Genomic DNA, 22300 nt, shown 5'->3' with positions numbered 1-22300 from the left:
TAGGAATGACAGTCATTGATCTCCAGCTGTTGGACAGGTGTTGCCTTGCACTGTGGTGTAGGTCCCATGAGGAGCACTACTGGCATGACCCTCTGGCTAATACAAGCGTAAAACCTGTCTAAACTCTACTCACTATTTTGAAAAATTCAGTGTAGGCACATTTTCATGGACTGACACAGCCAAACTCTGGGTACAAGTGAACAACACTACAACCTTTCAGACATGCCTACTTCCTGTCTGGTCTTCTGTGTACCTGGGTGTAGGGCCCTAACAGAAAAGCAGACAACTAGCTGCCTCCCCTCTTTACCCCTCCCCCCAAACACACACACACACACACACTTCCAAGAAGTGAAATTTCTGGAGTTGATCCAGAAAGTTCCTCTGGCCAAGTTTCTCTTTGCAAGGGGCTTTCCAAAAGCTGAAGAGTTGAGTGCATTGTTGGGCCCTAACTGAACCTTTCAAAAGCTAAGTCCACAAAATGTCCATACCCTGAGAAGGGGTGAAGAGCAAACAGGGTGAGACCTTTAGTCATTTGGTTCCTTTATAATCGATACTATAAAGTAAACTGACCTTTTCTACTAGGCCTTGCTGGGATTATTCTGGCCCAATCCAGTCCTGGCTCTGGGATGTGGCAGGACCCCAACAGACAGACGAGGAAAGCAGAGTTCAGTTCTAAATTGCTTTATTGATCAGATGATAAATCAGCTTCAACAGCCCATGCCTACAGCCCTTGCAGCAAATAGCTGTACACAGCCTTGTCCCTTCTGTCCCCGTCCCCATCCCCAGGAGCATTAAGGCCCAGCTCTTCCCCTCCCTCCCTCTGCTCCTGACCTTGGGGCCTGGAAGGGATGGGCAAGGGAGCGAAGGTTTACTAGAGAAAGGTGGGGTGAACGAAGGGTCTGGGTTGGAGAGGAGGACTGGGGTTCGGAGGACCCTCAGGAGTGGCTAGAACACAGCTCTACCCTGGGCTATGCTGCAACAGAAGCTGTCCATCCCAGCCACCAGACCCAAGCTTAGAACCAGAACTGACCACTCTAAGATCTGGACCACTGATCCATGTCAATGCTTGTTCAAGGTATTCATTAGGCTCTCCCTTGCCCATGGAACAGGGAACTTGAGGTCAGGCAACCTCTAGATTTTAGGGTCCTCTGACCTGCGTTCTTCTTCATCCCTAAGTGAAAAGTTATTATTTCCACATTCAAAGGCAAGAGGTCAGAGAACAAGCTCCTTCTGATGACCCCACAATCCTATCCGCACCTCTCTGCCTCTCACGGGGACTTCCCAGACTGAGAGGCACCAAGAAGCTCAGCATCCTACCCAGAGAGAGACTCTGGGATACAATAAACCACAGCCTTCCCTAGCGCAGGTCTTCCGCCTTGCTCTTTTGGGCTCCAAAGATGTGGGGTCAGGTGTCCTGGCCAGTAGAGAGTGTCCTGGCCACAGAGGTCTGTAGGGGTAAGGTGTGGGGAGAGGGACCTGGTATCTGGGAAGGGGTGACTAGACAGATGTCTCCTAAAGATAAGGGTATCGAATGCCAGGCAGGAGGAAGCCCTTAGTGGGGAAGGAACTCAGGCAGACCCCTAAGCCAAAGAACACCCAAGTCCAAGGCATTAGTGATGTGCAGCAGGGCTGAGTGAGAGAGAGGATCTTGGAGGTGTCCATGGCTTCCAGGAACGGACTGCTTATGAGAGTGCAGGAGTAGGCAGGGTACGCAGGCGGCAGCCTCACTCTGAATGGACCAAGGCGCCAGCTCCTTGTCCAAAGCCAAAACCTTTGGGCCCAAAGTTTTTGGCATAGCATCCTGCAGAGAAGAGAGAAGGCTAAGGATGTATTCCTGTCCCCAGAGTAGCTCCTCCTACCACTCCTTGTGCCCAGTCTCTGGAGGGCAGTCCACCAATGCCCGCCTCCCCGTCTCCATCGTACTCCTGGCCTCCATAGTGAGGAGAACATCTCCCCTTATTTCAATGAGGGAGTACATCGTTTGCTGAAAAGCCCTGGGTATTAAGATCTTAGGCTCCGCCCTTACCCCCTGCCCTACGTTCCATCTGCCTCTGCCCAAGCCTCATTCTCCTTCTCTGGTTTCCCGTTGTGTCGTGAAGAGACCACTCTGGCCCTTGGATTGGAAGGGAGGGGCCGGCTCATTAGCGACAGCATGGTTGCTTGGTCTCCAGAGAGAAGTGGAGCTACCCACCTTTGCAATAGATCTCACCATCCTTGTCTGCCAGGGTGGTCGACTCGAGGCCTTTGCCACATTTGGCACATCGGAAGCAGGACTTATGCCAGGACTAGGTAAGAGAGGAAATGGTTAGCATCACTACCAGAGACTAAGGTACTCCACCCTACCCCACCCCACCATTACATGCCATAGTGGGCAGACATTTTGCAAGTCAGGTAGGAGTGGCAGGGACGCTAGGAGAATGTGACCCAGACGAAAAGGGAGCAGGCCAGGCACCAAGGGCACACTAGTGATGTGTTACCATGAATGTGATGTTACCATGGCTCCCTGCTTAGTGATTCCAGCTGCACCACAGCCCTCCTGGATGGCTGCAACCCCCACAGACTGACAGGCAAGCCTTCTCCAAACCATTTTGCCTATGAAACTGGTACGGCTCTGGATTTATCTTGGCTCTGTCACAGGCTACTAGGATAGCTGCCCTGATGTCCTCCCAGGAGACCTCGCTGATGCAGGATGCAGTGTGGATGTGAGGATTTCATATTAAAATGGCAGATAATCACTGTGAATGGCTGGTGTACAGCCATGCGGAGCAGGCATCTATCACTGTGATTTTCCTGCACCAGCCCAACCTCTGAGGTTCTAGAACGTGGTGCCTCGTTTCAGTTCCTCTCAGAGAGTGGTGTGGCCTTATTTCCTTTGCTTGGCAGCTGCCAGAATTAAATGGCTTCACCAGAGTCAAGTGCTTGCGTGGGGCCAGGCCTGGAGGAAGCCCTGAGTCAAATCTGTATGGTTACTGAAAGGGGAATAGGTCTGTCTGCGGTGCACTGAACTCAACAGAAAGCCACAGAAGGTCCTTTGTGATTCCAAAGGAAGGCAAAGGGCTTCTCAAGAAAGGCAGGACTCAAGTCTATACATGGCAGACACACGTACATGCGTGCATGCACACACACACACACACACACACACACACACACACACACGGCTACACATCAACAACACAACTCAACAACCAAGTCCCAGCGGCAGCAGCTGAACACGCTGAGGTGATGTGTACGAGGAAGAGGCTGGCCGCATTCATCTGAGACAACAAAACGCCGTGTAAGGTTGGTGAGCTCCTCAGTGTGACCAGCACCCAGGCTGGAGGGCAGGAAAAGCAGCTGGGGCCTTCAGATTTCCTGGTCACTGGACCTCACTCCTCAGCTCCTCATGTGCCCAAGAGACAGCAGCAGGGGGCCGGGATGGGGTGGGCAGACCATCTTAATTATCCTTCAGTGCTTTGTGCAAGCCTCTCTGTAAAGCAGAAGCCACTACCCCTGCACCCAACGCATCCCTCATACTTTCCAGCCACCCCTGAAATAGTGTCTTTGCCAGTTCACCCGACAATGAAAGGCATGCTGTGTTCCCTAAGGCTTCTTAAGGGGGCTTCTTGGTCCCTTTTCCTGCTGAACTCAAAATGCTCTTAGTCCGCTCCTTAGGACAATTATTCTATTCTTTTATGTTATGTTGTTTTATTTTATTGTTTTACAAGGCAGGGTTTCTCTCTGTAGCCTTGGCTGCCCTGGAACTCGCTCCGTAGACCAAGCTGGCCTCCAACTCAGAGATCCATCTCCCGAGTGCTGGGATTAAAGGCGTTTGCCGCCTCTCCTGCCCGGCCTCAGTTCAATCTACCCTAAGCCATGGAAATTGGGACTCCTGGGTAGGCAAAGGGAAAAGATGACTTCTGATATTACTATTTCTTCCTTTTTCCTCCTTTTGGGGGTCTAGTCTGAGATCACAGGCATGTGTGGCCATGACAGGCTCCTGTGTTCATGACATTTAAGGCACGGCAATGCCCACTACACATGTATTTCCTCATATAATCTTAAAAACATTTTGTATGTCAGAGGTGGTCATGGTTTCACTTCATCATAGCTCCACTCCCTTGGCCCACATTACACATGACTGACACTCAGAAAGGCTGCCTGAAAGTGAATGGCAAAACCAAGATTCAAGCAGATTAGGCAGGACCGAGGCAGCTCATCGCTATGGCGGGTTCAACAGCCCTTTCCGGTCTTTGCAAGTCTTTTCAAAGGGGTTAAGTGGCCCACAGTGAAGTCAGCAGTAGTAAGAGACAGGGCTTCAGAACAAGGCAAGCCTGGTTGGGCTTCTGGTTTGCTTCCTAGCTGGAAGATATGAGCAGGTTATGCATCCCTGTGGACTCTCATCTTCTTGATCTGTGGGGCGGGGATAATCTCAGCAGCAATGAAGAGGTCCTGTGATCCAGACTTGGCCCAAGCATCCATTCCCGTTCCACTACTAACCCATTCCTCAAGATCAAAGGGCCTTCGAAGCCATGGGACAAACCAAAAAGAGCTGGCCACAGGCCCCACGCACCATAGGTCCATTGGCTTGCTGTCTGAGCATGACCAAATCACTTGTTCAGCCCAGGCCTCGAGTGAGGATCCAGATGTCCTCTCTGACCACACTGCTTGAGGGTACGTGTTCTGTGATCTGCTGACTCTTAGTCTAAGACTGCAAATCCCCAGGGCTCTCCTGTTCTTTCCCACCAAAGCCTGAATATCAAGGAAATGATCGCTGGGCTGTTTGGACAGTTGGTTGGCCAGGGTGATTTTCCTTGAGCATTGCAGACTGGGAGCTGGGAGGGCCCACCCACTGAAGCTACTATCAGAATAGCATGGGGGTGGGGTAGGCAAAGGAATGATGATGTGGTAAACTCTTCCAGCAGGCTGACAGGACCTTACCCCACAAAGCCTCTGTCCTAAGGGTTGTAGGAGTGTGTTTCTGGCAGAACACATCCCACAAAATAGTCAGTCAGTCAGTGCTCTTAACCACTGGACTATCTGAGAAACCCTCTCAGAAAACCTAGCCGTGTAGTATTGATGACGCACACCTTTTAATATTAGCACTTGGGGAGGCAGAAGTATGTGGATCTTTATGAGTTTGAGGCCAGCCTGGTTCTAGGACAGCCAGGGTCTCACAGTCTGGGGACGGGGGGGAAGCTGGAGGAAAAAGAAGAGAAGAAAAGAAAAAGGAAGGAAGGAAGGAAGGAAGGAAGGAAGGAAACCCAGCCTCGAAATCTTAGTGGGTGGGCCCTTCCATATCCACCTACATTCTTAACCTTAGCAATGCCCTACAAAGGGACCAGAGACAATCTGTGGCACTGGGGATGGTACAGTTCATGGCTTAAATGAGTTCTCTAGGATCTGGGACAAGCAGCCTACAGGAACAGGTCACTTTATCTCTGGAAGGAGGCAAAGTGCAGGGCTCAGGCTGCTGCCCGGATCGGATCTAGAGTCATCCTTCAAACAGCTCTGTAACTCACATTTCAGCAGTGCACCTCCCTCTTTCCTCCCTCATATCCAGAGGAGCCTCACCTTCCCGGCACCGATCACCTTCTCCGCTGCATAGACTGCCTGGCTGCATCGCGGACAGCGCTCAGAGCCGCCGATCTTCTGAGCAAACTTGGATGCATTGGGGTTGGTGGTAGGCCTGTGTCCGGGGGCTCTACACACAAAAGTACATACATGGGGTTGGGGATTTAGCTCAGTGGCCCTGGGTTTGGTCCCCAGCTCCGAAAAAAAGAAAAAAAAAAGTACATACATGTGGCAAGTTGACTAAGAGTGCAGGGGTAGAACCCTTTCCTCTCTTGTTGTGGACTGGGCCAAAGCTAAGGCCACCATGGCCTCTGAGATCCCAAAGCTCAAGGATTGGCAACACAGTACAATTTCCTCATCACCTAGTTAAAGCCCCCAGAATCACTTAACACATCGTTTCTAAGAATCCCGCCTCTGCCCCTCACTTCTGTAGATCATCTACCATTAGATTCGTTCCGGGAGAAATCTGCTGACAGAGCATTCCCGTTAGGGCAATGACCTTGGCTGAAATCTGGTGAGTCTTCATCATTCCATTCACTTCCCCATTACAGAGACAATAGCCAGGCTGACAGCCACCCTTTCCCAGCAGCTCAGAGGCAAGAGATGACGGAAGGTTAAGAGTGGGGAGACCCAGTGACACCCTGAGGCATGGCCCAGGAGCCTACTTCCCCTGAGCAGGGGTGAAGGGTAGTGGCGCTGACACTCTCTGAATTTTCAATTATAAAATGAAGAAATTGGACCATAACTCTTAGGGCCCCTTCCAGCTCGGACACTTGTAAAAATCTAGGCTGAGCGCTCCAGGCAGAGGTCACACTTAGTCCTCAGCTGCCCCTGAAGCTCCTCACAGAGACCTACTCCGTGGCTTCCTCTCATCTATTCTTATTTTATTTGCTTATTTTTTATTTGTGTGTGTGTGTGTGTGTGTGTGTGTGTGTGTGTGTGTGTGTGTGTGCATGTAAGGTGAACATGCATGCATGCATGTGCTCATATATGTAAAGACCAAAGGTCAACATTTCGTGTCTGCTTTAATTCCTCTCCACCTTATTTTTTTGAGACAGGTCTCTCCCTGAATCTGGAACCTGCCAATTCGGCTAGACCAGCTGACTACCAAGTCCCTGGTATCCTCCTGTCTCCTCAACACTGGGACCATAGGTCCACATTGCCAATACCCAACTTTCCCATTGGATACTTGGGATTAAACTCAGGTCCTCATGTTTATGCGGCAAGGACTTTACAAAGTGATTCCTTTCCCCAGCCTCGTTTGGGGTTTTATTTAGACACTGTCTTTATTTGTAGCTCAGATCTTGAACTCATGATCTTCCAGGTTCAGCCTCCCTAGGATGACAGGCATGGACCACCCTGTACAGCTTTCCCTTTTAAATCAGTGCATTCTCAGACCTTCCACTGTTTAACTAAAGGTCTGTCGCTGGTGTCCGTTTCAGGAACAGGGCAAGAACTTAAGTAAAGGCAGAGAGGATCTTGTACTCACTCCTCATGCTTGATGCCCAGAGACTCCCCCTTGTCCATGCTCAGCGTGCCTGCACCCTGCCCGTAGCCGTAGCCTTTTGGTCCATACTTCTTGCCATAACATGACTTGCAATAGATCTCTTCTCCATGCACTGCCACAGTGGTGCTGTCCAGATTCTTCTTGCAAACCACTGGGGAGGAGACGAGGGACTGGTGAGTCCTGGGATCTCCCAGGAGTGACTCATACAGAAAAGGAGCCCATCAGGGTGACCAATGGGCTGGCTTCCAGGAATATCTGACTCTAGGTCAAGGCCTGGCCTCCAGGAATCTGGGGGTGTTTCCCTCAAACCTCTGTACCCTGGTTCCTATCCAAGTCTCAGTGCGCCCCAAGATTCAGAAGCCACAGCCCAGGCAGACCTAAGCCACAGAACACCAGATGGAGTTTTTCATCCTGCTTTTAATAGAGAGAACTTGTGTCCCAATAGGAGAGGAAACAGGAGGGCAGAAGGGAACAGTGTTTTCCTGCCTCTGGCAGTGGCATAGAAAGAACACATCTGGGGGGTGTTATTACAGCTGGAGCAGGAATGCAGGTGAAGTGATACACCCCGAAAAGAAATGAAAGGCCGATAAGTCCCCAAAACAGTAGGTTTTGAAATGAGATACAAGTCACAGTGATCAGAACTCCATTTGTGGTTTCTAGTGTCAGAAGTTATCAAACCACGGGGAGAACAGGGGACGGGCACAATGGAAGGATGTTCTGAGTCACAGCGTAGGAGAGGCAGGGCTGGAGTGAGCTAGGAAACCTTCAAGCAGTGAACACTGTTCATCTCACAATGAGCTGTGCCAGATATCCAACATACAAGGTCTGTCGAGAGTCTGGAATCAGCTCTCCAGTCCACGTAGGTGGCTGGGACAAACAATTTTGCCTTTCCGGGCTCAGTGTCCTCGTTTATGAGCGTGGGCAATCTCATTGGCCCTAAAAGGTAGTTAGGAAAATCAAGTGAGATCTCAGGCGTAACATGCTTAACTCAATGTCCTGCACACAGAAGGTTCGCAATAAATGTCAGCTACCCCAGTAGCACTGTGTACAGGTAGGAGCATGGGAGTGAGAACATCTACTTCCATCCTGCCTCCTACTTCTCCCAGGGGACTCAACTTAATATCCCCTAGAGACTGGAGTTGAGCCTGCCCAACTGAACAGCATGGGAGAGCACCTCCTTTGAAGGTGGAAGTCTACAGACACCAAGGGAGAGGCCAAGCTTCCTTACAAGTTGCCATTTTTACCTTTAAAGGACCAGCCCTCCCCCAGTTCTCTTTGATCCCCAGGTTGGGGACTTCAGACTAAATAAGGACCCTCTTATCCAGGACTCGAGATCTCTACTTCATTCCAGCACTCTCAGCCACCCAAATATGGAACCTCCCACCACCTCCCCTGGGGCTTGGCTCCAGGGAACACTAAAGCCAGAACAACAGGCCAAGGCTCCGACATTCCCTTCTAGGGAGGGAAGTCAAGAACTAGCCCAGCTGGGAACTGTGGAAACTTAGACCTACTTTGAATCAGGAATTCCAAAATCGAAGGGAAGGCAGAAAACAGAGATCGAGGTTGAGGAAGAAAAGGCCTTTTTTGGCCTGTGTCTCCAGCAGAGGCTGAGGAACACTGGAGACACCCACCAGGGCCAAGCCCATGCCTGTAGATGTCCGCCTCTCCCGTATGCTGGTCGAGACCTCCTGCTCCTTTCTACATTACCTTGGTTTTCTCAGAGGTACCGTCCCACCCATTGTAACCGCACCATAGCCTCCCCCCTTTCCACCCAAGTAAGGATAGTGGGGGTTCACTTGTGGGGTCCCCCAAAACACTTGGCCAAGGGAAAATTTGAATATATCCTTCATTCAAGGAAGACCTAAATAAATGTCTACCAAATCAGGTTAAGCAAAACAAACAAAACAAAAACCCTAGGTCAGTAAAGTGCATTGTTTGGTAACTGTTTTCAGACACTACCTGGCTCTTGGGGAATATGGAAAAGTGGTGCCCACTCACCACACCCGAAGACGGAGAGTGACTGCCTCTGGAAGGAAAACCAAAACCCACAAAAAATGTTCGGGGTCACAGAGTCTTCCAGAAGCAAGACCAAGTCAGATCCCAGATCTGATTTCCAGTCCTGGTTTTCTGCCAGGCTGTGGCTCCTCCAAGAAGTGGAGAGTGAAAACTGACCTTAGGCCTTAGCCTGCGGGTCTCTCCTGTGCTCATGGAGTCTGGGGAACAGCTTAGGGGCCACCGCAGACCAGTTCCATTGGCCACCAGCACAGGGATAAGGCAGACAGGCCTCTCCCGTCTGCAGAAATGGCTGCTCAGCCAAGCTCACCCCAAGAAGGAGGACCTGGTTACAACTCAGGGTTGGACGTGCCACCTCAGGGAAGGTTCCTATAGTCCTGAACTCAAACTGTACCTATCACCTACTTGCTGTCTGGTGGGAAGAAGTCTTTCTCTACTACATTGAAGGGGGCAGAGTGGAGGTGAGGGCAGGCTTTCTGTAGGCTTTTCGCCTCAGGCCCAACCCAGGAAGATGTGGCCTCCCTTATCTTTCCTATTGCATCATTCCAGCTTCCTCATATCTAATCCTAAACCTCCAGGGTGACAAACTGGGTTGAATCTACCACCAAGGATTGGAACTAACAGACCTTTAAGGAACTATCCTAGGCTAACAAAATGGCCCCGACTGCCACCCAGGCCAGAACCTGCTGAACCTTCCTGAGGAAAAACTTTTGAGTCTGTGGGTTACCATGAATTCAAGGCAGGCGTATCAACCAGTTGACTGGAAGGGAGAGTGATGCTCCTCCCAGTCCTGACCAGGTCTAGTGGCCATCATGAATGGTACCTGTCTAAGGTACTAGAGATAAGACAGTGGGGATAGCATCCCAGCAGGCCTGGAGCACAGGACTTCTGCTTAGCCCAGAGCTCTGACCCCTGGAAACCCCACTCCTCCTCTTCCCCCATTTCCCACCCCCTCAGCCTCCTGCCCCACTCCCGCCCCCACCATAGGTCTCCTGCCCTAGAGAGAAACAGCTGCAACCTCTCCTCAGCCTGGTTTTCTGCAATTACTTCTAATCCCTGACACCTCCTCACACCCTGTCCCAGGCCCTACTTCTTCCTTTCTGGGCCGCCCCCTGAATTCCTGACCTCCATCCACGCCTGACCAGAAGCTAGGCCTTCCCATTAGGACTCTAAAAAGGGACACAGCTGGTCCCTTTTAGTCAGTGATTAGGAAACATTTGAGAGCAAAGAGGAGACTTTCAGACCCAGAAGTCCAGACCCCCTTCCCAACTGGCACCAAGCTGTCTTAGTCCCTCTGGGGGTGGATGTGGGGTTGAGGGGAATAAAGGCTTGAAAAGCCCCTACGTGATGAGCTGCTAAGGACTAGCAGCTGCTGTCTACGGCCTCCTTGGCAGGCTGGAAGCCAGCAGAGCTCCACGAAAGCTTGTCATCTCCTCATTTATGACGTGAACCCTGGGACTGGCCAGCCAGGCCTGCTGGGCAGAGAACCCAGCTGACCCGTGCTGGGTGGCGTCAGGCTGGCCTGCTCAGCCACAGGTAGAGATGTGACTGTCAGGCGAATACACAGTGTGCTATCTGGATCCCACTCCACATCAGACCACCCGGGAGCAAAGGAATGCAGAGCTCCTGGCCACTGATCCTGGGTCTCAGATGGGCTGGGACTTCAGCTCCAGTGAGCTCTCCTGAGCTCCCTCTTGCTGTGGTGTGTGTGTGTGTGTGTGTGTGTGTCAATGACTCTGTGTATTTACTGAACACTCACACTACTTTGTGCTTCTTTTGTTTTATAAACTCTTTTCACTTCAGCTCTCACAGTAACCCTACGCAGTATTGAACTTGTCCATCATCACACGGACAATAGTAAATTATAATCCCAGCTCCGATCAGATTGGCTCTGAAGACTGAGGCTCAATCGAGGCATCCTACTGCCTGCCATAGGGCCTACCTTTCCAGAAAAGCCAGCGGCTACACCAGACTTCTGCTCTGGCCACAAAGAGCGTATCATTTAAGAATTGAGAGAGGCTTCTCCAAGGACACATCACCTAATCCAGGAACCAGCCACAGCAGCATCAGAGAGGTCCGGTTCCTGGGCTAAGCAGACCTTACCCGGTTGCTCTGTGCCCTGTGCATGGTTTCCTATACTATCGAGGTGCTAGAGCGGCTCACACTGGATCACTGCAGATAGCCATGAACTTGGAACTCCTCCTTCCGGCTAAGGTGGGTGAGCGGGATGAGAACCCTGAGGCCCCTGTGCCCTGGACAAGGGGCTGTGAGAGATTTAATCTCCTTTCTCTCTGACCCTCCACACAGGGTCGAGGCCTCTTACCTAGCCAGGGGTAACTAACTGGAAGGCTGGTGAGACTGGGTTGAAAGTGTCTCTCAGAAATGATAGGAGAGGGGTTGGGGATTTGGCTCAGTGGTAGAGCGCTTGCGTAGGAAGCGCAAGGCCCTGGGTTCGGTCCCCAGCTCCGAAAAAAAGAAAAAAAAAAAAAAAAAAAAAGAAAAAAAGAAATGATAGGAGAGTGGCAGGAACAAAGGGAGAGTGGAAAGTTTTCCTGAGTGAGCCTTTCCAGTTTGGCTCCCAGCCCTGCCTCCACCCCCACCCCAACACACACCCCAGCACCCTCCCCCCCACCAGCTCGGGCCAGTTCACCCCTCAGAAAACAGCTTCTGAAGGGAACAAAGAGGCCCTTAAGTGTTTTCCTCCCCAGCTGTGCTTCGGCCAAATGTCAAGCTGTTTACATCCCCAGGGAGCAGTTCCCTGGGGTGTCGACAGGGCGAGCTTGTGGGGGCAGGCCTGTCCAGGTCCCCTGGCAGCAACAGCAGGCCTGGGCAGTACTCACTGCACAGGAAGCAGGATTTGTGGAAGCTGTTGCCCTCGCACTGGACCTCCTCAGCAAAGTAGACTGTCTTCTGGCACACCCCGCATTTCTTGCCTCCTCCCCAGTTTGGCATTCTGGGAAAAAAATAAAACAACATAAAAATGAGAATGATGTTTACACACAAGGAGATGAAAACACACACTGCCACAGCAGGGAGGTCTCGCAGGGGATGGCCAGATATGGCAGGTTACTTCTGACTTGTTCTTTTTAACTTTTTATTTTATTATGTAGAAGTACACTGTAGCTGTCCTCAGACACACCAGAAGAGGGCATCAGATCCCACTACAGATGGTTGTGAGCCACCATGTGTTAAGAATGGTTCTTTTTTTTTTTTTGGTTCTTTTTTTCCGGAGCTGGGGACCGAACCCAGGGCCTTGCGCTTCCTAGGCAAGCGCTCTACCACTGAGCTAAATCCCCAACCCCAAGAATGGTTCTTAAGACCATTCTCCAGCTGCTGCTGGCAAGTTTGTGTATGCACGCATGCATGCGTGCATGTGTATGTGTATGTATGTGTATGTGTGTATGAGCATATGTGTGTGTGTGATGTGTGTGTGTGTATGTATGTGTGTGTGGCGTGTGTGTATGTGTGTGATGTGTCTGTATGTATGTGTATGTGTATGTATGTATGTGTGTGTGAGCATATGTGTGTGTGATGTGTCTGTATGTATGTGTATGTGTATGTATGTATGTGTGTGTGTGAGCATATGTGTGTGTGATGTGTGTATGTATGTGTGTGTGTGATGTGTGTGTGTGTGTGCGCACGCGTATGTGTGGGGGTCCTCCCTCTCCTACTTCATCCTATTTGCTGGGGAGCTGCTGGGAACTGGCCCTATGTTCCACACCTATATGAAAAGATCATAAGATACAAGGCTTGCAAACAGTATCCAGGCGCAGCGTAAGTGAGCTAACTGGGCCAGGTGTCACCACGGCACATCACAGCGAATGGCTCCAAAGGGGGCAGCCCAAACAGGGTCTGTCGCTCTTAAAGCAGCGCAAAGTTCACAAGTAAGCAACACTCGTATTGTCAATGGAGGGACATATGGGTAGAAGAAAAGTAACCCAGAAGATGGAGGGCAGGGCCATCACAATCCACTGGCCCAGAGTCATCACCGAGAAAGGAACAGGGAAAGGTAGGATCTGCTGGGAGAACGCCAAAGTACACGTGCAGAATGAGTTTATAGTCCCAGCCAGCACACATGATCCAGGTATATTATTTACAAACTATAAGCCTAGACAGGGCAGGTTTGTAGCAATCCTAACTTAATCCCGCACCATCACGTCCCCTGTTACGTGTTTCTCCTGGCCACGTGCTCATGGGCCATCTCCACTCATGGCAGCGTCTTCTGGCTCCACCTTTTACTGCCTGACCCACCGACCCTCCTTTATAACATTCTTTGAACCACACACACAGGCATCACACATCCTCTGGTATATTAGGCGGCAGGGAAGGGTTAACTCCTGCCTGTGATGCCAACACTGAAAGGCTGAGACACACCTGAGACCAGTCTGAGCTACATAATGAAAGAACATGTCTTAAAATCCAAAACAAGCCAGGTATGGTAGAAGAGCCTATACCCACCTCCCCCAACCCTACCCTTCCACCTCCCACCCCCACAACCCTCCACCCCTCAACCTCCTCTCTAGGCCTGACAGCCTAGGGCTGGGATTGAAGGAAGGCATTGGCCGAGCCTAGGACTCTCGCTTTAACCAGCACTCCAAGTGCCAGATAGTTCAGTCTGGTTTTGATCCCGCCTCTCACTCGAGAGATGACCCTGGACAAGGGACTTGGACTTTCCAGACCTTCATTTCTGCATCTTGAAAATGGAAAAGAAAGTAAGAGTTCTTCATAGGTAATTTCCAGTGACTAGAGGAAGTATGGGATGTCAAAGGTCTGGCATACCATGAGTGTTCAAAATTATAAAACACAAGCCAGCAACTGTAGGGGACAGACAGCTGATCTCACGTGCCAGTGGCACAGGACTTCGAGGATGCTGGATGTCCTTATGTGGATGACCTGCTTCTTCCCTCTCCCCACCAAAAATAAAGCACTGAAGGAGCAATGACCCTCCAAGCTCCTCCAACAGAAGCCTATGAAAGGAAGATAAGCTCTTGAAGGCTCAATCGATGGAGGATATAAGATGGGTCTGAAGGAGGTTGAGGACAGTGAGTAGACACAGGGTGTTAGGGAAGGAAACAAATGGGAGATGCAAGAGTCTGTTGTTCAAGAGCCGAAGGAGTCTAATGAGAAAGTGCCCCCAAATCTGTGTCATGGAGTCCCCATGCCCTGCATAGCACCCGACACACAGGTAAATGAATGGGTATCCAAAGGGCAGTGGGGGAATGGGTGGCTTTAAAAGCTCAGATGAGTCCAGGTCAGATGTATCTCTCTGCAGCACCTGGGACCTAGAAATGGGACCCAGTAAACCTTGTGCAGGCTGAGAAGTCGGCCTAAGTGGTGGTGATGCTGGTTCCTGGATTACTGAGGCCAAACACCACCACATCAAAAGGCACAAAGTACTGTCGGAGCAGGAGAGATACATGTTCATCCCCTCATCCTGAAAGCTGGGGTTCCATCTAGACCCAGTCTCCTCCATTCTTACCTATCTATTGCTACTTCCATGCAGACTCCCATATATCTGCAGCCCTGCTTTTCTTCTTAGTTCAACCCTAGCTAATTTCCAATGAGCTTCTCTAGGAGCACTCACCCACAAGTACCTCCATTTGCAGATGAGCCAGCTGGACTCATACCCGATTTTTCCCGATTTCTCCATCACCACCCTCTATGTTTGTAAAAGAACAAAGATGGGGGCTCTTCACTCTTCCCTAGTTGTGTCCTGCTCTGCTCTCCTTTCCTTACTCACTCACACCCAAGGCTGTATACCATGCATGCCCTTAAGGTTCTACGGCCCTCAAGCACCTTACCCCGCTCCTCTTCCCAGCCTTTCCACTTGCCTGGTTGACTCACCTTCACCCAGCAAGCATGGCCACCCCTGGAAGAATATGTCTGCTACATATATTAGTCTCATTTTTAGCCATGACATGTGACCTGGGCCTAACCTAGTTATGTATGGTTGGTTATGTGTAAGAGTATAGAATAGGAATTCCTGGGAGCTCTGGAAGAAACAAGTTACCCTGTCTTCTAAGAGACCTTCCTTGGAGCAAGTGCTCTCCACCCCTACCCTAAGCAAGGAGACAGGAACAAGGGGCAGTCAGCCCAAAATAGAACTGAAAGAGTTCTATTAAGTAAACGGAGTCTCCAGTCTCGGTTGATGCCATTGAACAACCAGCTTAAGCCAAATCGATAGCTCAGTGTGCTTCTTCATGCTGGTTACACAAGCAACAACCTCTCTTTATTTACTGTTAGTCACTTACTTGACAGTCACATAAGTGGTGTACACAGCGACGGTCCTGACACACCCTAATCATTCCCCAGGCAGCTGCTCCCAGCTTTCTCATACAGCATCCCTCCATAGCCCCCAGAAACCAGGGATGTCCTGCCACCATACATCAGAACTCTGCCCTGGGTCTTGCAGACCTCAGCTTGCTTGACCTCAGCTGGTTTGTCTTACTTACCCACAGACCTGAAGCTGTCAATTTAGTCTCTGTTCAACCCTGAGTGCCCAGCCCAACATGAAAGAAGCCTCAGACCATGCCTTCCTGAAGAGCTAGCTAGGAGGATGCAGATGAGGCTGGCCGCATCACTTCCTACAGAAGAACTGGAGAGACCATTGCTGGCTCTCCACACACACTTTCCCTCAGTCTAGGACTGACCTTAGCTCCACGGGCCCACACCTCCTGAGGTGTAGCTTCCTCTACCTGTCCATGACCTCTCCGCCTCCTCAGATAACCTTGGGGCCAGCCTCCATCCCAGCCTCTCATGACCCCTTCAACCTCTTTCTGTCCTGAGGACCCAGGGCTTAGCCCTACTTGTTGAACACAAAGACTCGAGGCCACAAGCCCATGTAAGAGGAAGAGCAATTCAGCAAGAAAAGCAAACACATCACCATCTAATTGTCAGCCATCCCTGCTCCTTCCTTGCTCTGGGAACCCAGGTTCTGAATCAGAGGATAGTTCATGCAGCTGTCCTCTGAGGGTAGGGAAGAGATAGATGTCCAGTTTGCAGATAAAGAGTACCAAGTCCAGAGAGGTTGGGCAACCAGTTCATAGCACCACAGCTGTAGGAGGCAGAACTGGATTCTAAGAAAGATCCAAACGTTTCTGCCCTCCTGTGACCCCAGTCATCAGGCTAAGGACAGAGCGAGTTCAAGGGCTGCTGCCCGGGGTGGGTATGCAGTTCATCAAGATGGATTTTCCTCTTGGACCTTCTCCTTCTTGTGCAACCCCCTAAAGCAATAGGGGACAGGCTCATGTCCCTAGGGACACCCGCTAAGGGAGTCACAGTCCCTTCGCCACATGGTGGGAAGCCGGTCCAAGCAGTGTTTTGTTCAGACACAAAGCCCTTCTCCCGCTGGGGGAGACCCACAGCTCCATACAGGCCTCTCCTTGTTCTCTCTGGCCCGATGTCAGGGGCTCATATCCAGCAGGGCTCCAGGGAATCAGGAACATAGCCGCTGGAGGGGGGTCAGGGAGGATGGGTGAAACCCAAGGACCTGCCAGTGTAGGGGGTCTAATCAGGATGTCTCTTGTCTGGGCCATTCCTTGAGATGGGAGTCTGGCTGGAACCCCAGAGGTTCCGAGAGGGAAAGCAGAAACACTGCCAGAGCCAGGACGCTTGCTCTGTTCTCTCTGGCTAGATGACGACCCTTCAGGAGTCAGTGTGCAGACATCCCAGCTGGAGAGGTCTGGGGCCATCTCCTTCCAGAGTGAGGTGATGCCTCTCCTCATCCCACCTCCTCCTTTCTGCCCCTTCTTGCCAACAGCCAAACTCCGCCTGTGGGGAAGTTAGATTGCCTTAAAAGGAAGGCTGCTCTTAGTCAGCCAGAGGCCTGGATTAGAGGGATGGTGGTTCATTCTCAATTGCCTTCCTGGTTCTGAGGTACAGAAGACCTAGGGGAGGCTGTGCCCAGTGCTTACTGAAATTGGAGCTGGGGTTAAACAGTGCAGTGCACTTCTTCCTAGACTGTGGCACTTCTCAACTTCATCCCTAAAACAGAACGCTCCCCATGTTGGGACGCCTAAATTAGAACTGACAAATGGGACTGCACTGTAGAGGCCATGCCTCCAGTTGCCACCTACAGCCTAGCTCAGTCAGATGTGGGGACAGATGCCTGACCACTTTCCTTCCTGACTGATCTATGTCTGGAAGGAGACTTAGCATGCTAAGTAGGGGCCGAGGATCTCCTAACCCACCTGTTAGCTAAGCTAATGAGTCTATGACAAGCTGTTTCCTTAGAGTCTAGTTCTCCAGTACCCCCTGGTCACTTGCAGGGGCCTGGATCTTTCTTCAGAGTATCTGGTATGTGGCCCTAGATGAGCAAATCATTGCTGTCGGGCTAAGGAGCACAAGCATATAACCACTTGGGGAGGAGAGGCAGGAGGATCACCACTGAGACTAGGAAGGACATCCTAGTGCTTCACAAGACTGTCTGAAAATAACAACAAGGACTCACTTCTGTCTTCTATGGCTGCATTATCCACAGAGGGTTCATTCAGAGTCCTGTTCCCCTTGGGACTTGCTGACTTTGTTCTGTTTGTCCTAGTTAACTGTCTTGATAATCTCAAAAGAGAAGAAAATCTGAATTTTCTGTCAAATGGCTGGGTACATCCCATCAGCTGTTTACTTGAAATGTCAAGATCCTCAGGGCTAGGCAGAGGCTGGAAGGCAATGGCTGCCCTCTCCGGACAGACTAACTCAAGCCTGCTGCTCAGCCTATTCGGCTGAAGCCTAGCTCTACAGAGGCTCAATTTGAAAAGGGTGCAAGACCTTTATAGCAGTAGAGGATGGGGTGGGCATGGTGTGGACATAGGGCACGGACTCTTACACTCATCCTAAGTCTAACAGAGGTGATGGGTTCAGATGGTCATGTTTCAGGTCAAAAGAATCATCTATCTGGGTTCTAAGCCTGCCAGCCACCTATGCCCAAGAAGGGCCTGCCTGGTCAAACACCTGACAAGCCACCTCACATCTCTCTCTAGTGGAAAAACACCATCTCTCCCACTCCATAATCCCTGTTCCCTCGGGTGAAAGAGGGTTTGACCAGCTCAGGGCTTAAGTCCCCACCTTCTTGGTCTGGTAGAGACCTGTTAGGTATTTATCTGGGTAGAAATGAGCTGCTAGAAGTTCCCTGAGCTCTCTGGAACCTGCCAGGTAGACAAGAGTGTTGTCACCCTTTCCAACCCTGCGGCTGTCTCTTCCCCGCCCCCAAACCCAGAGCGGAGCCAGGAGAGAGCCAGAGGGAAGGTGGCGCCAGTTCAGAGCCCATGGAGCCTGCATCTTAGGTGTGACACCTGAGTGCCTAAGGGACAGACCTACCCTGAAGAAAGGTCCCTGGTAGAAAGGGGCACCCCCAAAATGAGCTCTGTTTCAGCTTTACAGGTCCCCCAAAAGTGACTTCATTAGTCCTTTGTATGTGGTCCCCCTCTGAGAAGTCAGTCAGACCTCACCCAGCTGTCATTATTCTAGGTCCCATGTCTCCCAAGCCTTGACTGAAACCGAGATCTTGTTCTCCCGCCTCACCAGGACCCTCACTCCCCAACCCCAGCTCTCTATCTACCCTCGGAGTTCAGAAATCTGATTACCATGTGTGCGGATGGAAACAGGGCCCATGACTAGATGCAGATTCTACTGCTGGGCTGCATCCAGCCCCAGACTTCCTTAAGTATTTCTAAACGAGTGCAAGAAACCTTATAATTAAGTTATGATCAAATTGAATCTGCTCTTTGCCCGGAATGACGTTTGAGAGCAGAACCAGTTGTTTGTGCCCTGTGTTGAACAGAAAGGTCTGAATGATTCTGATTAATTTTAAAAAAAGGGGGGGGGGGAACCAAAGGATTGCTCACAGCTGACATCTCAGAGAGATCCGGCCCACGTACCCCCCACATGAAGAACACCCAGCCCCGGGGGTGAGGACCTTCCTGACAGCTGGGCTGCATTCCAGCTCTGGGCTTTCTATTTAGTCCTAAGACTCACTCTCTATGGATAACAGTGGCAACGCCAGAGTCTGGAAACACAAGCTGCCTGGTATTTAAACACTTTACCATACATGGGAATTACTCTACACTGACGTCAGGCAAATTCCTGGGAAGCTGCGTAGTCCACGCCATGTCATTACCACAGACGATCCTGACAACTGGAAACAGTAGGTGAGGCTCCTCTCAGGCCTCAAGCTGCTACCTCTCATCCCTCAAGCGACAGCTCCCACAGGAAGCCCCCCAGTCTAGCCGTCTCCTTTCCAGGATTTTGTTTTTTCCTTTCCTAAAAACATGACTCCAAAACGCAGACACAGATCAGGTGGGGCGAAAGCGTGTCTGGGAAGTGACTTGTGGAACTCCCCGGACCCTCAGCCACGCAGCAGACTGGTAACCTGGAGGTCAGGCAATCTAACTGTGAAGCCTTCCATGCTAAAGCCATGCTTTTAAATACCAGTCGCCTCAGAGTGGGCTTCAGGAATGACTCCATTTCCTTAGGTCACCTGGAATGCGGAAGTGTGGAGGAGCAAAGAAAAACTGCAGGCTGTAGGAGCAGACTAGAGTTTGAAAAGCAGCTCCTCGGGGACCAGCTGCGATCCTGAGCTGTTCCTTAACACTGCCGAGCATTTCCATCTGTAGCAGCTGCCAACACCAGCCCCTTCCTCATAACGGACAGCACAGGGAAGGCTTTAGGTCCAGCTGGCACACAGCAAGCACAGAGGACACTTGCTTCCGATAGTATCTTTAAGAAAGACCATTGAAACCAGTCTGGTGCCTCTAAGCATTTGCCTGCTTAATGCCAAACAGCTGAATGGTGTGGAGCTTTTTATCACTAACATTTCTTCCCAACTTGCTTTCTCTGTCAGGAGACCCACAGTGAATAAAAACTTGCAAACCCTAAAGTCATGGAAAAACTAGTTGGTAATTGTTTACGACTGCACATACATTCATTCAGCATTTGATTGTTGACTGGTTGTTGTTGTTGTTGTTTTAGGTATTAGCCCAGGCTAGCCTCCAACTTGTGATCCTCCACCATCTTCTCCCAAGTGCCAGGGTTAGACACGTGCCACCACAGCCAGCTTCAGTCACCCAACGTTGGTTTACCATCGATCAAGCTCAAACATGACCCTCTCAGCCTGCAACTCTGACCCAGTAAGGACTGACTGGTTCTAGAGTCTGTGAGTTACAAAAGAAAGCAGCTGGACCAAGAAGGCCAGTGCCTGGGAAGGCCAGAGGCAGCTTGCTCGCATTTTCTCAGCAGGTAGTCACAGAGCTGGAGACCCTGCCCTTCAGATTCTCTCCAACAACCTCCCAAATCCCTCAGCATCTGAGCCTTGGGGGACAGTCTCCTCTCTACCTCCTCAGGCCAACACCACACCCTCTGCAGGATAAACTTCCTTCCCGGACTGACTGTCCCGCCCCGGATATCCTTGCCAAGGCAAAGGGTCTGTATGCAGTGCCAAGTTGGATTCTCCAAGATGCCTAGGCAGAGCTCAGACCAGTCTCTCCTCAACACAGTGGCCTGGCTTCCTAAGCAAAGGCCTGGGGAGAGGATCAGAAGTCAGGGAGGACGTTTTAGGGTCCAGTCCTGAAGCCCAATCTAGCTCAGAGATAACAGAGTGCTAACAAGTCCAGTCCACTGAGCTACTGCAAAAAGAAAGCAGGACGCCAGTGTGTGTGTGTGTGTGTGTGTGAGAGAGAGAGAGAGAGAGAGAGAGAGAGAGAGAGAGAGAGAGAGAGAGAGAGAGAGAGAGATGCTCCAAGTACTGGCCCAGAAGAAAACTGAGCCGTTGAGGTCATCTGGTTATTAAGTGTCAAATCTGAGTTGAAACTCAGTCTGCTTGCCTTTCAGAAACCCTGTCTCCAAAATTCCAGAGTAGGTCTCATGATAAATGTTCCACCAAAGGCAAATGGACCGCTTGCATGCAGTGATGGTGTCCCAGTGCAGTGCCCTCTGGGGAGGGCCTGCCCATTCATTCACCTCAGGAAGCAAGAAGTGGGTGGCATGGTCCTGACATCAAGTAATTGCTCAGAGTCTAGAGCCTTGCTCTGACCAATCGCAACAGTGCAGGAGCAGAAGCATGCAGAGTAGACCCAGACCTGGGCCACCCGGATGGAACACCTGTCAGATAACAGCTTGTTGGGTGACACTGCAACTAGCAGAAATAATGTGCTCTCTCAGGTCCTTTCTGCTCCCCAGCTTTCAAGAATCGGCCCCTGTTGTCTCTTTGAGATCTCAGTAGTCTCTCACCTAGCACCAAGACTTTAGTGCGGAGGTGAAATGAATCCGCTTCCATCTGGTTCTCGGGGGGGGGGGGGGGGGGGGGGATCAGACCTGCGCTCTGGGGCTACCAAGCCAGATGCATCCCCCTCCCACTCGCGGGCACTTTTTCTCTCAGGAACAGAGGGAGAGGGAAGGGGTGGCACGGATGTCCTCATCCCTCAGCCTTACAATGAGTGTCAGTGGCCCACAGAATCGCTGATTGTTCTGCAAGACCTGCAGGCGGTGGGGGTTGGGGGTGGGGAGGAGCAGGGTCACCCTGGGTCTAGAGCACGCGAAAGTCAGCTGCCCTGGAAGCCCCGGGATGGGGAGGGACCCAGCGTTTTCAGGAAAGGGAAGCACTGGCGGGCTAACTATGGCCACTTCTCACCACCTCCCTCCTGGGATCACTTTTCCTACAAACTTTTTCTTACAAGTGACGGGGCTACGACAGGACCGGAAAAACCAATAGGCGCAGGGTGCGTCCCAGGTGCTCGGGCAGTTGCGGGGACCCGAGGCGGGCTACTCGGGGCGCGCACTCACCTGGCAGCTGCTAGGAGGCGTACGGGCGACAGCACTCCGGGAAGCGGTGGCTGGCTGCGCCGTACTGCGCGCCGTTTTGTTTCCCCCCTCCGGAAGGCGTTTCCCGCGCCACGCCAACCAGTAGGCTTTGCACACTGCACCACAACAGGGCTGATGTCACGGAGAAGCTGTCCCTCCCCCACCCAAAACCCAGAACCGGGAGCCCGGGCGTGGCCCTGCCCCAACTGTGGCTTCTCTGAGCACCCTGTGGAGATCTGGGGAGGGGGGCAATCTTTACGTGGGGGGTAAGGGCTGGCTTAAGAGTTCCTGGTCTGTCACGTGGGACAGGCGAGACCTAGTTGTGAAATCAGACTAGAGATAAATTTGGGCCCCCTATAGGGAAGAGAGCGAGGGTCCTTAAATTTTTGAGGTCTGATGTCACAATATTGAGGGGACTGACTTGCACTCCAGAGTAAAACA

General features: G+C 51.3%; 1 protein-coding gene across 1 annotated transcript; it reads right to left on the bottom strand.

Moving 5' to 3' along the window:
* Positions 1 to 665: 665 nt before the first annotated feature.
* On the bottom strand, positions 666 to 21879 carry Csrp1 (cysteine and glycine-rich protein 1). Its single transcript, NM_017148.2, is given in 6 exon segments — positions 666 to 1801; positions 2192 to 2285; positions 5551 to 5680; positions 7040 to 7208; positions 11911 to 12023; positions 21842 to 21879. Coding segments are annotated over 5 exon segments (582 nt in total). The 5' UTR covers position 12023; positions 21842 to 21879; the 3' UTR covers positions 666 to 1724.
* Positions 21880 to 22300: the final 421 nt, after the last annotated feature.

This window comes from Rattus norvegicus, chromosome 13 (assembly GCF_036323735.1).
Source record: "Rattus norvegicus strain BN/NHsdMcwi chromosome 13, GRCr8, whole genome shotgun sequence".
Lineage (NCBI taxonomy): Eukaryota > Metazoa > Chordata > Mammalia > Rodentia > Muridae > Rattus > Rattus norvegicus.
This window is presented reverse-complemented; position numbering and strand designations above follow the sequence as displayed.